General features: G+C 38.3%; 2 protein-coding genes across 2 annotated transcripts in view; one reads left to right on the forward strand and one right to left on the reverse strand.

Moving 5' to 3' along the window:
- On the forward strand, positions 1 to 7,641 carry LOC138599811 (probable polypeptide N-acetylgalactosaminyltransferase 8). Its single transcript, XM_069671568.1, has 11 exons — positions 1 to 193; positions 874 to 1,120; positions 2,940 to 3,106; positions 3,385 to 3,568; positions 3,677 to 3,874; positions 5,276 to 5,390; positions 6,100 to 6,285; positions 6,460 to 6,597; positions 7,064 to 7,159; positions 7,240 to 7,401; positions 7,480 to 7,641. Exons 1-11 carry the CDS (start codon positions 1 to 3, stop codon positions 7,639 to 7,641), a joined length of 1,848 nt encoding a protein of 615 aa, XP_069527669.1.
- ada2b (adenosine deaminase 2b) overlaps positions 7,435 to 14,674 on the reverse strand; it is a 24,068-nt gene continuing 16,828 nt past the window's right edge. Inside the window, exons 2-9 of the mRNA XM_069670886.1 lie at positions 11,912 to 12,131; positions 11,594 to 11,804; positions 11,308 to 11,435; positions 9,826 to 9,916; positions 9,602 to 9,710; positions 9,366 to 9,523; positions 8,594 to 8,796; positions 7,435 to 8,243 (exon numbers count right to left, since the gene is read on the reverse strand). Coding sequence (XP_069526987.1) covers positions 8,156 to 8,243; positions 8,594 to 8,796; positions 9,366 to 9,523; positions 9,602 to 9,710; positions 9,826 to 9,916; positions 11,308 to 11,435; positions 11,594 to 11,804; positions 11,912 to 12,131 — 1,208 coding nt within the window. The 3' untranslated portion in view covers positions 7,435 to 8,155. The remainder of the gene's footprint in view (positions 8,244 to 8,593; positions 8,797 to 9,365; positions 9,524 to 9,601; positions 9,711 to 9,825; positions 9,917 to 11,307; positions 11,436 to 11,593; positions 11,805 to 11,911; positions 12,132 to 14,674) is intronic.

Here is a 14,674-nt window from a genome sequence, read left to right on the forward strand (position 1 = left end):
ATGAGATCTGGCTGGGTTAAAGGATCACTTCTCGTCTTAGCCGGGATCGCTGGTCTGTCATACCTCAGCTCCATCAAGAGAGAGGTCCACACCCACTCCGAGAGACTCCAGAGGGCCCACCACAATGACTCCATCAGGGGTCAGGGGATGCTCAAGAGGATGGAGAAGATGGAAGAAGACATCAACAGGCTGCGTGAGTGCAACAGATGATTCTTTTCGCTTTTATTTTGAAATCACAAAATAGGTTTGAATTGGATTTTAAGTTACTGACAAGCCAGAGAGCCCTCATCTGTTGATTCAAATGTCAAAGTACCCAGATGGTGGAAAGCAGCTACATCAACTCAAGTATCGCACTTCAGTGCAATTTTGATGTACTTGCAAGTACTTTACCTGATTATTTCCATTTTGTGCTGATAAATACCTCTACTCTACTACATTAGGGGGGTAAATATATATGTATATATGTTTTCTTTTATTCTGCCAGCTTTATTTTGTTTATTCACACTTTAAAGTAAAAAATATAGTCGACTAATTATTAGCTGGCTATAGGAATAAGAACATTTGCACCACCTGTCCTAGCTGTAATCCAATGATATGATATATTCTAAAATAAACACTTTCACATATTACAGTAACTAAAATGCTGGCTAGTCTTTTGATTGCTTGTTTATAAAAATCAGATTCAAGCAACAGTTCAAAACCCCAGTTAACCAGCTGGTGTCGTGGCTTTCAATAATGACCACACCAAAAACAACACTTAATAAGATGCGCTTCAAACATCAGGGAGGAGTCAATGTTTGCTCAGGCATCTGTCGTTCCCCGGCTTAAGAAAACCAAGTAACTACAAACACTAAAACTCTCCTGTGTCAACAGTGTCTCTGATGAATAAGATTGAAAAGAAGGAACTGGTTGCAGAAAAGGACACAGAGGTGAAGGAGGAGGAGAAGAAGGTGGTGAGGAAGCTGTACCCCAACTCGCCTCTGTTCAGAAAGTGGGGTGACGGGCTGTCGGAGGAGGAGCAGAAGGAGGCTGAGAAGTTGTTTCAGAGCTACGGCTACAACGCCTTCCTCAGCGACAGGCTGCCCCTCAACAGACAGATCCCCGACACCAGGCCAAAAAGGTGATTCTAGCTTCCGGTAATAACTGGAAAGACAGATCTCCACCTCCACGATGTTACTCATACAAACTGCAAGGCATAGTTTGGTGGGGGTTCACTGAACCTCCTAGTTGCTGTAGACCCAATCTCTATTTACAGATTCTAAATAGAAATGTAGAATCTGTAGGTAGGGACGTGGATTTTCACGAAGGCAAGTGTTCTGTTTGAACTACGCTTGTAGTCCGAGTAATATTGACCAATCAGGTATCAGCAGGCTGCTGCGTATGCAGGAAAAAAAGTGCGTGTGGAGAGAGAAAGCAGGCGGAAGGTAATCGGCCATAACGACATCCTGGCTCCCATCAGCGTGATCTGACGACAATTTAGCTTCTTATTAATCTCGATAAACAGACATCTGCGTGCTAACGGCTAACAATCTGTTCTAGATATAAAATGGGGCTCAGTTGCTAATTTGAACCACTCCCACACTCACCTGTACGCTGTGATTGGCTCAGGGAACCACAACAGCGCCCCTCCTGAAAACGTTCTGTGCAAAGCAAAACAACAGAACAGATGCAGAGGGAAGGGTCTCACAAGGGTCTGCACACACACTCACCAACACACACGTATAGAGGCCCGTAAGTGATGATTTATATTAGATTATATTTGTAAAAGTGTATATTTTATTTAGCTAGTTAGCCCGCTAGCCACCTGTTGCTAGGCGACTGGAGCAATGTTTGGTGACCCAAGAGTAAGCCAGACCGTCTCACTTCAGTTCGGCTTTAACTGTGAATGAATGTGTGTAATATATGTTTTATATATATGTCATTTTTTACAATATGTTTAACGATAAAAAAAGATGTTAAATGTTAATTCTAAATATTAAATCTAAACGTAGCTCCTGTAAGGAACTTTCATTTTGGTTCAGTTTTCAGTTCAGTTTGCCCCCTGTGGACAAAGCCGTACGTCTTATCTCTTTGTTGATTTTGTCCTGTACATGCTTAAGTGGTGGTTTTCATCAGTCATATGTACCACACACTGAAAATGTTTCCCCTTGAAAGTGTAAACAAAGGCAGCGTGCAGTTTAGCGCTTCATCTGACACCTCCCCCCCGCCAGTGGTTTCAGGCATTAAAAATAACTATACTGAAATAATCAATCTTGTCGCTGATGGTCTGGTTTGCTTTTGTAGCTCATATAGAGAATTAATTTGAGTCTGTTTCATAACCAGCTAAAAACTCCTCACAGGAGCTTTAAGTGTATGTGTTAAGTCGAAATCTAAATGTTAAAGGTTAAAGGTTAAAGCTAAATCTAAAGGTAAATGTCGAACAGTTGTGCATGGGCGCGGCTTATGAGTCAATTGTACACAGACGTTATGCTGGTCTTTATTATTGAGACTGCTGTTCCAGCATGAACGCTGTTCTTTATTTTTCCTTCTTATCATTCTTCTTTTTGGACCGCTACTACTTCTGCATACTTTCAGCTACAGAAACCGTTAAACTATTAAACTGTTCATCATCTTCAGCACATGATGGCTTATGATTTTAACATTTCTACTCTTTATACTTTCTAAAATATTAAAGAAAACAGGTCAGGACAATCTTCAACTTCAACTCCTTCAACTTGGAAAAGCTACTGCTTCACTCACAGACACATTTTTAACATAAGTGTGTATAGCGCAGAATGTTTTCGGGGCTAGAGTGGATGATTAAAAATACGTTTTAAAAATTTTCAGAGAAACATCTGCAACCTAAGTTTCCCTCTGAAAATTGATTTCCTCTTTTGATGTAGAAAAAATGCCACAACTCTTTTAAAATCACTCAAGTACTTTGTTTTTCCTCCTGACAGGTGTGCCGAGAAAAAGTACCCAGAGGATCTGCCCAGCATCAGCGTTGTCTTAATCTACCTGAACGAGGCTCTGTCAATTATCAAAAGAGCGATCCGCAGTATCATAGACAAGACACCAGCGCGGCTGCTGAAAGAAATCATACTGGTGGATGATCACAGCAGTGATGGTGGGTCCATTCATGAGAGTTCAATGAGATAATAACACTTATATTTCATTACGTTAAAGGAGACAGTTAGCCTAGCCTAGCATAACGACCAGTGACAGAAAGACAGATCTATAATGGCGCTTATGAGCACATATAAAGCTCTCTAAGTAATACGTTCAAAAACTAAAGTCTTCCATTTATGCTAGGCTACGCTAAAATTCTCCTACAACATTCATACGAGGAGAGTCTTGTTTTAATACTTTTAAAACTGACTTCAGTTCATAAAATCTTCCCTCCAGAGGATTTAAAGGACAAACTAGATGAATACATAAACTCCATCCACGAGGAGCATCCAGGCCTGGTGAAGAGGGTCCGACACCAGGAGCAGCTCGGCCTAACCCAGGCCAGACTGTCCGGATGGAAGGTTGCTGTCGGGGACGTGGTGGCTATCCTGGATGCTCACATAGAAGTCCATGAGCAATGGTTGGTTTAAGTTGTCTGAGTTGCCACAGCTCCGTTTTCTTTGATGGTTGCTGTGTGACAGCGGCGATACACCTGCGATTACCCTTTTTGTTTTGTTTGTGTTTCCAGGGCAGAGCCATTGTTAGCTCGCATTAAGGAGGATCGCACTGTAATACTGACACCAGTGTTTGACAAGGTCAGCTATGATGACCTGACACTGACGCCATACAAGACATATGCTCATGCCTTCGATTGGGGTCTGTGGTGCATGTACGAGTCCTTCAAACCCGAGTGGTATGCTTTGAAAGACGAGTCACAACCTGGCAAGTAAGTTCCTGCACAACCTGTGAATTTTAGAGGTGCTGGTAGGCAGGTTTGGTTTCAACCTTCTGAGAAAGCTTGGCCAGCTGTTTCCCTGTTGCAGCCTTGCTAATGCTAATTTGGGCTATGGGACTCTTGTACATACATTTTTAACTGACATATAAGAATTGGATTGATTTTTTTTTTACCTAAGTAAGCTAGAAAGCAAATCAGCACATTATTATCTATTCATCAAATATTTTTTTGAAATAATGTTTTGGTTTACATCATTTAAGCCACAGAAGTCCAGTTTCATTGTGAATAATATGTGACTGAAGGTAAAAAATCTCCAAAATATTTCTCTTTAGTAGAGTTTGTTTTAGCTTTCAGCCTCCACTTAGGGACTTTAGTATTTACAGATGTCGCAATGGTGGATGTTTGCATAATATAGCGGTGTAATAGGATAATTTATGACTTGGGAGTTGGCAGCTTGTGGTGCGGTAAAAAGAACAAACAAAGTGCTTGATATAATAATATATTGTCACAGTCAAATTCTCTTTAATAGGGATGCACGAAATTATTGGCACGTTATCGGTCTCGGCCAATATTGGCTTAAAAATGATATCGGCCAACACGCTGATATCCGCCGATATAATTAACCGATTAAAATAATGGGTTGCTGCATACTTGATTAAATGCCCGACCTCGGTGCAATGTCCCCGGCGCGAAGACGAGCATGAGAGAGTTAGGAGCCAAAATGTCCGTGGTGTGGAAGTTTTTCAAAGTGTCCGAAATAGATAGCAAAACTGCTATTTGCAATGACTGCTCAGCTTCGGTGATGAGAGGAGGAGCCGAGGCAAAGTCTTTCAACACTACAAACTTGATTAACCATCTCAAGACCCGTCACCCCGACCGTTGTAACAAATGTGATAAGAGTATCACCATTATACTGTACGCTAATTCCAATACAGAAGAGAGTTGATGATCTCTGCAATGAGGTGTGCGGGAACAAAATATCGGTATCGGTATGAGTTGTAAAATATCGGCATATCGGATATCGGCAAAAAATCCAATATCGTGCATCCCTACTCTTTAAGTGTTTGGTTTTTACAACACCACTGATCGGCATAAAACAATATTGTAAGTGTGTACCACTTTGTTTATCCATAATCGTAGCTCTTATTTTGAAAGTCTGTTATTACCAGCATGTAAGGGATCTCTTTTATGCTTTAAAAAAAGAATTCCTAACCCCTTACTTTCAGTATTTATAAGGCCATAAAATCAGGAAATTCAGGCTTTTCATGTCCTCTGCAACTGAAAACACATCTATACAGTATGTAAGATTTTTTTAGGCTTTTGTGATTAATTATTCTCTCAAAAGTTTTTCATTCATTGTAAATTCTCTGACGAGTCCTACCCTGTCCTCAGGAGCCCCTCCGTCATGGGGATTCTTGTAGCTGATCGCAAGTTCTTCGGAGAGATCGGAAGTCTTGATGGTGGAATGAAAATATATGGTGGGGAAAATGTGGAGCTGGGCATACGGGTAAGGTTAAATATTTCATAGTGACTAAAACATAGTTCTTAAAGTCTAAAAACAACACTCTGAAATGAGCTGTAGATGTGGAAGTTCAGAAGTAACCTGTTTCTATCCAGTATATACACGTACTGTATAAACATAGCATGTAATAGTTGTGTGTGTTCTCCATGTGTTTAAACTGGTTTCTTTACAGAGTATGTTGCTGCAGGATCTTAAATAGCAGTGTACTCACCTGTTTTTGATGTAGATTTGTTTAGGATGTTTATCTGCCCTTTTTTTATTAGGCACCTCCTGTTTCTCTGGTAATCCACAACAGGCTCTTTGATCTCGCTAATATTGAACTTACGCTGATGATGATTGCATCATGTGTCAAAGCTCTGTATCAGTACTCCCTCCTCCTCTGGAAAAATAGTCTCTGAGTGAGGGCAGCATATTTCTCACTGGAATCAAACATGTCGCGATAGTATTAACTTCCATTTCGCCAAAACATACACTTAACACCTTTTGTTTAATAACTCCAACATCTAGAGTCTACACAGACAGAAATGTAACTTCACCTTGACTAGTTGGCAGAGACATACAACGGCAAGACGGCAATTCTAGTTCCTTTTAAATACCTGTGCTAGAAATAGTCTAATTGCATAAATCATGTGTATGTGTGTGTGTCCCTTAAAAAATGCTCTTTATATATTTCCAACCGTTTGTGTTTTGGCAGGTGTGGCTATGTGGCGGAAGCATAGAAGTTATACCTTGCTCTAAAATTGCACACATTGAACGTGCAAGGAAGCCTTACCTCCCTAACTTTAGTTCAATGGTAAGACGCAATGCACTGAGGGTGGCAGAGGTTTGGCTGGATGAATATAAACATAATGTGAACCTTTACTGGGGCATTCCCCTAGAGGTAAGGAAGACACTTTATTACTCATATAAATTAAAACTTCTTCCATCCAGTTACACACCTATGGCCTTGTAAAAGAGTGTTCTGAAGGTTGTGACTGACAGTTCGAACACTCTAGTTCCTCCTCCTGATCAAAATCTTTTCTTTATTACCTTTTTACCCTGCGGTTTCCCACAGAATCATGGGATAGACATCGGGGATGTGTCCGAGAGGAAAAAGCTGAGAGAGAAGCTGAACTGCAAACCCTTTAAGTGGTATATGGATAATGTCTACCCTGCGCTGGAGCCTCTGCAGGACCTCCTAGCTTATGGAGTGGTGAGTAGAAGTAATACCAGACATGACTGCATTTAAAATCTGAATCTACAGTTGTCTTTGGGACACTTTTCTCTAGAAACATAGCCTTTATGAAGTCAAAGAAAAGCAAGTCAGTTGGTTCAGGATAATCAGTAAAAGCTACAGTGCCACGCTTTTTGGGGAAATACCTTAACCATTATTTTATAACAAGACTTTGTATGTTAGAGCTGAAAGATTTACGTGTTCATAAGAAACAAATAACCTAAATTTATGAAGAACATTTTGTCACCTGTCTGTGTCTGCAAAGATCAACAATGAACCCTTGTTGACTTTGGCTTTATAAAGACATTTCATGACAACAACAACAAAAATCGTGTTGGAGCCGCTCAAGTTACATCATTAGATTTCTTTGTATGTTATGTATGTAGTGCCATAATTTACAATGGATGCTTTTAATGCATGCCTTTTCTTCTGCTTCCCTTTGCAGCTGATAAATGGACTGACACCGAATTACTGTGTTGACCAAGGCCCAGTGCCCGGGAACACGCCCGTTTTATACCAATGCCATACATACACCCCTCAGGTTTGTTCAGAGATTCAAGAGCATGCAAAGAGTGGCTTTTTCTTTTCTTTTTTTATTATAAATACTGTGCTTCTGTGCAGCATTGTTTCTATCGCACTGATGGACAACTCTTCATTGGTGGAATCAAATCTCACAAGTACAACACTAACCGCTGTCTGGTGGATCTCGACACTGGAGTCGACCCGGGACTGTACGAGTGCATACTGCAGAAGAAGCTACACCTGCTGTGGGATTTTAAACAGGTACGTAAAACAGTTTTAAATTAAAGCGGACAGACAGGAGGAGAAGGAATGTTTTAGTGTTGTGTTTTTTATTCCCAGGGTGGACAAATCCAGAACAAAGAAACAAAGAGATGTCTTGAAGTCGCGAAGGGTGATGATGGCTATTACAAACTAGTTGTTCAGCAGTGCACGGGTCAAAGCTGGAAGATTCAACATGTCATTAAAAAATCCTGGGAGACTGGCGGGGAAAAGATGAGATAGTAAATGAGCCACAGATGTAGAATGACTGCTTGCCTTTGGGGCGAGTTCACTTTCTGCTCTGGACAACTTGGAGCCACAAGACTCGAAATGTGAAAGAGCAAAGTTGTGAACCGGATCACTGTGACGGAAAGTAATTACGTTGGAAAACAAACGTGTCCTTCAGAACATTTTCTCTTACAGTTTTTTGTGTGAAACTTCTGTTTTTATGATGACGAAAGATTGAAAAATTGACAACTTTGAATACTCCGCAGAGGCAACTAAAAGAAAAGTTAATTGCTTTTCTCAATGGCAGCCTTATTTATTGTTCTTGTGTTTATTTTACAGTAGTTGATCAGAAAGTCAAATGTCTGACCAGGAGATCGTCTGAAAAGTACCTGACAGCTTGTTAAGCTGTTTTCTCCCATGTTTTCCAAAGAGGAGTTCAAATAAAGACTGCTAACCACCTCTAGATGTTTGCTTTAGATTAAACCTTTAAACACGTGTCAAGGTCAACAGGATCCAAAGGATTTGCTCATCAAGGATGATCAGTGATGAAGGCGTCCCATTTTTTCTGCCACATGGTGAGACCTGTGTCCTTCAGATGAGCTGGCAGGGAGCTGAACCTGCAATTAGAATAATCATTAATAATTAATGCAAATAATTTAAAAGCTTAATTGCCATTTTAACACTGACTACCCATGTTTTACACGTTTTTTGTTGTTTGCTCAAAACTGTCTGTCTCTCCTCTCTCTGTAACCAAATGATTTAATTTTTATTAAATGATATCGATCAGTAAATTGTCTCCTGAATCTCCTGGGGACTATTTTCAGCTTTGAATGATTACACAAGTGGCTATAGTTATTTACAGCACCAGTGACTGTGCCCATGCTTATCATAAATAATGAATCAACATCAGAGAACCAATCCAAGAACAAACTCTTAGTAAATATGGAAAAGAAAAAAGCTGACTCACCTGATGGAGTTCGCAGCCAGCTCTTTCAGAGTGCCCAGGTTTGCTTTTAACCCTCCAATGCCAACAAAGGCTTCATAAAAGTCGTAGGAGAGGCCTGTGGTGCCAAACATTGACGGGTCGTCAGAGCTGATCACCAGTGGGTGGCCCTCTGACATCAGCACAGCTGCAGGGTGGTTCCTGAGGTCTGACACCAGCTTCAACACCTGGAGGTAAAACACAGCAAGGTAATTGATATATGAAGACAATCAGACAGGGTAAATGCAAATTTCCAGGCTTTAAAACTTCTTAAATGCTTAAGTCCATCCAAATCAACTAGAGACCTCAAGCATTGACTTCACTAGACCTAATGCAACAGAATATGAAAAGGCTATTTGCAGGATTTGATTGTGTTTATTCTGATGAGCTTTAAATGCAAACGTTTTGTCCCTCTAAGGTCGGAGGGTCCTCGTTTGGCGCTTGCACCTTCTGACCATGTGACTGCAATTCAACAGATGCCTGCAGGTAAAAGTTGTCAATAACAAAAAGTAAATATACTTTGCAATAACTTGGGTTGGGAATTTCAATTTATCTCACATCAGCTCAAGAGATTCATCTCATCGCACATCTATACCCGTCGTCTTCCAGCACCCTTGCAGCCTCGATGCGGTGACGGTTAACACGGAACAAAACGTATGAAAAATGTCTATGAGAGTTCAATCTGCAAGTCCAGATGATTGGCAATTGGATGCAGCCATATAGCTTTTATTGTTTGAATCCTAATAGGTTATCTGACCTGGTTTGAGATGGGGCACAGCTCCACAGCCACGTTTCTTTTCCTAGAAAGTTCTTTGGCGAGTGGATGGTGCGCCAAAGAATAGCCGTGCCCGATGCGTGTGGTGTTGAAGAGTAGGGCGTCAAGAATGTTTTGATCTACGTCAGTGCCTTCATCATCTACAAACAGACAAAGAAGTAGGAGTTAAAGTATTTCTTTAAAAGTTATAACGTATTTTGCAGTTTTCATCCACCCACCAGTCTCCCCTGCGTGAAAGAAGTACGGCAGCGTGACACCCAGTTCAGCCGGCAGAGAAAGAGCCTCCCTGAAGTACCAAAGAGTCCTCCCACTGTCCTCCCTACCAACCTGCAAACCATAACGACATCAAACTCTCATAAGGGACTAGACAAAACATTACCACTTAACAAGAGCTTATTGTTATCATCAAATAAGAGCTTCAACAAGACTGATCACTTCCGACCATGTCAAATCCTGCCACAAGATCCGGGAATTCCTTTTGGAGCTGAATGGCCTCTTTCACTGCTGCTTTGACCTCAGATACACCCAGAGCCCTAAAGAAAAAAGCAGTGATGACACAAAGTTAAACGAGCAAACAAGGCACAGCAAGACTCGCAAACAAGGCATCTAATGTGCAGTTTTACATGTCACATTTACAGAATGAGATGCTTAGCTTATGTGAAAGTCCTTCAGATAATACAATGACAACTTTGGTGTTTTTTTTCATTTATAGCTGTTGGCCTTTGTTTAAGTGTAGCTGTTGTATCAATTGCAAACACATTAAAAGCAACATACAGTATGCTACGCTCTTCTAAAGTACAATTTTTAATACTTTCAACATAAGTATTTCAGTTTTCTTCTACTTTTACGGCCTTTCTTTAGAGCGCCGACAAATTTGGAGCGATGTTCGAGCGTGCTTGGACGGAGAAGGGCAGAATTTGTAGCTGAGATGACATGAGTCGCAGAAGTTACTGACGGAGCATAGCATCGCGCCGGAAAGGGGGTGGAGATTAGTGTGTCGACATGGGTTTTGTTTTCCCATCATTGCCGATCGGAGCCGATGCGATAATTACCCGGGTCTACTGCAGAGCCATTTGACCAGGGTCTGAATGCTGATTGTAATCTTTCCCACGAAGCAAAAGCAAAGCCGAGTGTCAGCAGTTGTTAGCGGGTTTTTTGACCAGTGGGAAAGAGGCTATACTGACTAAAGTATGCCTCAATACATCGATTTGATACCTTAAATTTTTTGGCGGTTAAAAAACAGTAACAAAAATATATAATGAGGCTGCCAGTGGCACCTACTGATTTAGAGCAGCAAGAGGAACAGGGCTGTGCTAGTGGCGAGTGTAACGTTAAAGCTAATGTCAAAGCTAGCACATTGTAGGCAATCACTGTTTTCACACACTTAGTTTTTTTTTATTTTGAGTTTCTTTAAATCTAAAGTGAAGATCAAGAATTAAAATTAATGAAAAAAATTTAACAGTTTTATGTTAAAATCAGGGTTTCTCCAACAATCTTTAGCTGACACGGGATGTTAGAACATAGCCACTAGCCAAGGGGCTGCTAGCTTGTCTCTAGGTGTTTAGCTTGTTTTTAGCATAGTCTATACAGAGTTAGTAGGGTTACTAGTGTGACCTATGACTTAAATAATAATAATGTATTTAGTTATAGAAGTGGTATTTGAAGGGTACTTGGTAATGGCCAAGCTTAAGTATGAGAATCACTTTCTGGAAGTAAACAAGGCTATTGGAACATCTCGTACAAGTACATTTAGCTGTTTTTGAATTCAGGACCTCAACTTGAAATTAATAATTATTCAATTGTGTTAATGATAATTTCTCTCAAATTTAACAAATAATAAGGAATTAAGCATTCATATAAGAGGGAACATGTCTTATTGAAGTGTCTTTCCTGTGGAATTTTTTTGAACCAATAGATACAGTACCTGTGTACAGAGATTATGATACGCGCCCCAAAAAAGTCTGGATGATCTGCTCTAAATTTCTTTGTGACTTCTTGAAACATTTTGACAGTCCAGACTTTGTCGTGAATTGTTCCATCAAGCTCATAGGTCTGAAACAAATACAAAGGTTTGGTTGGGTTACACAAATCTAACATTTGCACTACGCTATCACAGTCAACAAATGCTGAAATATCAGATCTACCACTATTACTGATGCTGCTGCTATGACTCTTACAGTGCTGGGAATCAGGTGTGAACAACCGCATACCCTTGAGAGGCCGCTCCTAAGTTCCAGATACATGATGTTGTCATGCTGAAGCTCTCCTAGGCCCTTGTAGAGGTAGTCCCTCAGCACAGGGGAATGTGTGATTAGCCCAGCAGCTGCAATAAAGGCTTTCTCAAACTTCTCCCAAACAACATCCTGGTTTGGATACTCCCCATCTGGATCCTCGGTAAACAGTGTAAGGTGTTGCATTAAACTGAAAAGCACCCAAAAAAATATTGTGGGTCATTTTTCCCCATTATATATATATATATATATATATTCTTGATTTAAAATGTGAAACAAGAAGGTGGCTTACTCCACCTGTTATCAAAGCCTGTAGGGTCTCCTATTTTAGTTCTCAAGGTCTCTAGAAGCTGCCAAAAGAAGCAGTCCCATCGTGGGAAGGGCTGGCGGTCAGAGAACAAGAAGCGTACGGAGTTGTCCCATGTGAAGCAAATGTAGCAGTTTGGCCTGTAAGTGACATTTTTTACCAGCCATTCAACACCGACCAGAGTAGAGCTGTGGATGTGGAGGGCTGCACCTGACAGTAAAACAGCAGGATATAAACTCAAATTCAGGCTGATGTATGAACCTAAACAGTAACATTAAGATAAAGATTTTGTTTGATAATGTATGCTAAAGTACATAGTGAAGTAACATTTATACTGACTTTTTTATGACATGCTAAACTGACGTTTCTTTTAACATGCTTTACTATGATTTTTTTAAGACATCCTATACTATGACTTTTTTATGATATGCTATACTATGACTTTTTTTGACATGCTATACTATGACTTTTTTTATGACATCCTATACTATGACTTTATGACATACTAAACTGACATTTTTCATGACATGCTACACTGTGACTTTTGTTGACATGCTATACTATTACTGTTTAATGACATGCTATACTACAACTTTTGTATGACATGCTATACTATGACTTTTTTTATGACATGCTGTACTATGACTTCTTCATGATATGCTATACTGTGACGTTTCTTTCGACATGCTATACTATGACTTTTTTTATGACATGCTATACTATGACTTCTTCATGATATGCTATACTGTGACGTTTTTTATTACATGCTATACTATGACTTTTTTTATGACATACTATACTATGACTGTTTTATGACATGCTATACTATGACTTTTTCATGACATGCTTTACTATGATTTTTTTTTACATGCTATACTATGACTTTTTTTATGACATGCTATACTATGACTTTTTTATGACATGCTATACTATGACTTTTTATGATATGCTATACTATGAGTTTTTAATGACATGCTATACCATGACTTTTTTTGACATGCTATACTATGACTTTTTTGACATGCTATACTATGACTTTTTTATGGCATGCAATATTATGACTTTTTTATGACATACTAAACTGACATTTTTTATGATATGCTATACTATGATTTTTTTATGATATCCTATACTATGACTTTATGACATACTAAACTGACATTTTTTATGATATGCTATACTATGATTTTTTTATGACATCCTATACTATGACTTTATTACATACTAAAATGACATTTTTCATGACATCCTATACTATGACTTTATGACATACTAAACTGACATTTTCCATGATATACTATGATTTTTTTTATGACAAGCTATACTATGACTTTTTATGACATTCTATACTATGACTTCTTCATGATATGCTATACTGTGACGTTTTTTATTACATGCTATACTATGACTTTTTTTATGACATACTATACTATGACTGTTTTATGACATGCTATACTATGACTTTTTCATGACATGCTTTACTATGATTTTTTTTTTACATGCTATACTATGACTTTTTTTATGACATGCTATACTATGACTTTTTTTGACATGCTATACTATGACTTTTTTATGACATGCTATACTATGACTTTTTATGATATGCTATACTATGAGTTTTTAATGACATGCTATACCATGACTTTTTTTGACATGCTATACTATGACTTTTTTGACATGCTATACTATGACTTTTTTATGGCATGCAATATTATGACTTTTTTATGACATACTAAACTGACATTTTTTATGATATGCTATACTATGATTTTTTTATGATATCCTATACTATGACTTTATGACACACTAAACTGACATTTCTTATGATATGCTATACTATGATTTTTTTATGACATCCTATACTATGACTTTATTACATACTAAAATGACATTTTTCATGACATCCTATACTATGACTTTATGACATACTAAACTGACATTTTCCATGATATACTATGATTTTTTTTATGACAAGCTATACTATGACTTTTTATGACATTCTATACCATGACTTTTTTATAACATGCTATACTATGACTTTTTATGATATGCTATACTATGAGTTTTTAATGACATGCTATACCATGACTTTTTTTGACATGCTATACTATGACTTTTTTGACATGCTATACTATGACTTTTTTATGGCATGCAATATTATGACTTTTTTATGACATACTAAACTGACATTTTTTATGATATGCTATACTATGATTTTTTTATGATATCCTATACTATGACTTTATGACATACTAAACTGACATTTTTTATGATATGCTATGCTATGATTTTTTTATGACATCCTATACTATGACTTTATTACATACTAAAATGACATTTTTCATGACATCCTATACTATGACATTATGACATACTGAACTGACATTTTCCATGATATACTATGATTTTTTTTATGACAAGCTACACTATGACTTTTTATGACATTCTATGACATGACTTTTTTATAACATGCTATACTATGACTTTTTATGATATGCTATACTATGAGTTTTTAATGACATGCTATACCATGACTTTTTTTGACATGCTATACTATGACTTTTTTGACATGCTATACTATGACTTTTTTATGGCATGCAATATTATGACTTTTTTATGACATACTAAACTGACATTTTTTATGATATGCTATACTATGATTTTTTTATGATATCCTATACTATGACTTTATGACATACTAAACTGACATTTTTCATGACATGCTATACTATGACTTTTTATGACATACTATA

The sequence above is a fragment of the Semicossyphus pulcher genome, unplaced genomic scaffold (assembly GCF_022749685.1).
Source record: "Semicossyphus pulcher isolate SPU_LCO1_2020_fin unplaced genomic scaffold, fSemPul1.0.p SCAF_20, whole genome shotgun sequence".
Taxonomy (NCBI): Eukaryota; Metazoa; Chordata; class Actinopteri; order Labriformes; family Labridae; genus Semicossyphus; species Semicossyphus pulcher.

Excerpts from the sequence above, each read along its gene's own strand:
- LOC138599811 (XM_069671568.1), top strand. The coding sequence starts at position 1 with ATGAGATCTGGCTGGGTTAAAGGATCACTTCTCGTCTTAGCCGGGATC. Across the intron at positions 194-873 it reads AGAAGACATCAACAGGCTGC|TGTCTCTGATGAATAAGATT; the intron begins GTGAGTGCAACA and ends CTGTGTCAACAG. Across the intron at positions 7,402-7,479 it reads TGCTGTGGGATTTTAAACAG|GGTGGACAAATCCAGAACAA; the intron begins GTACGTAAAACA and ends TTTTATTCCCAG.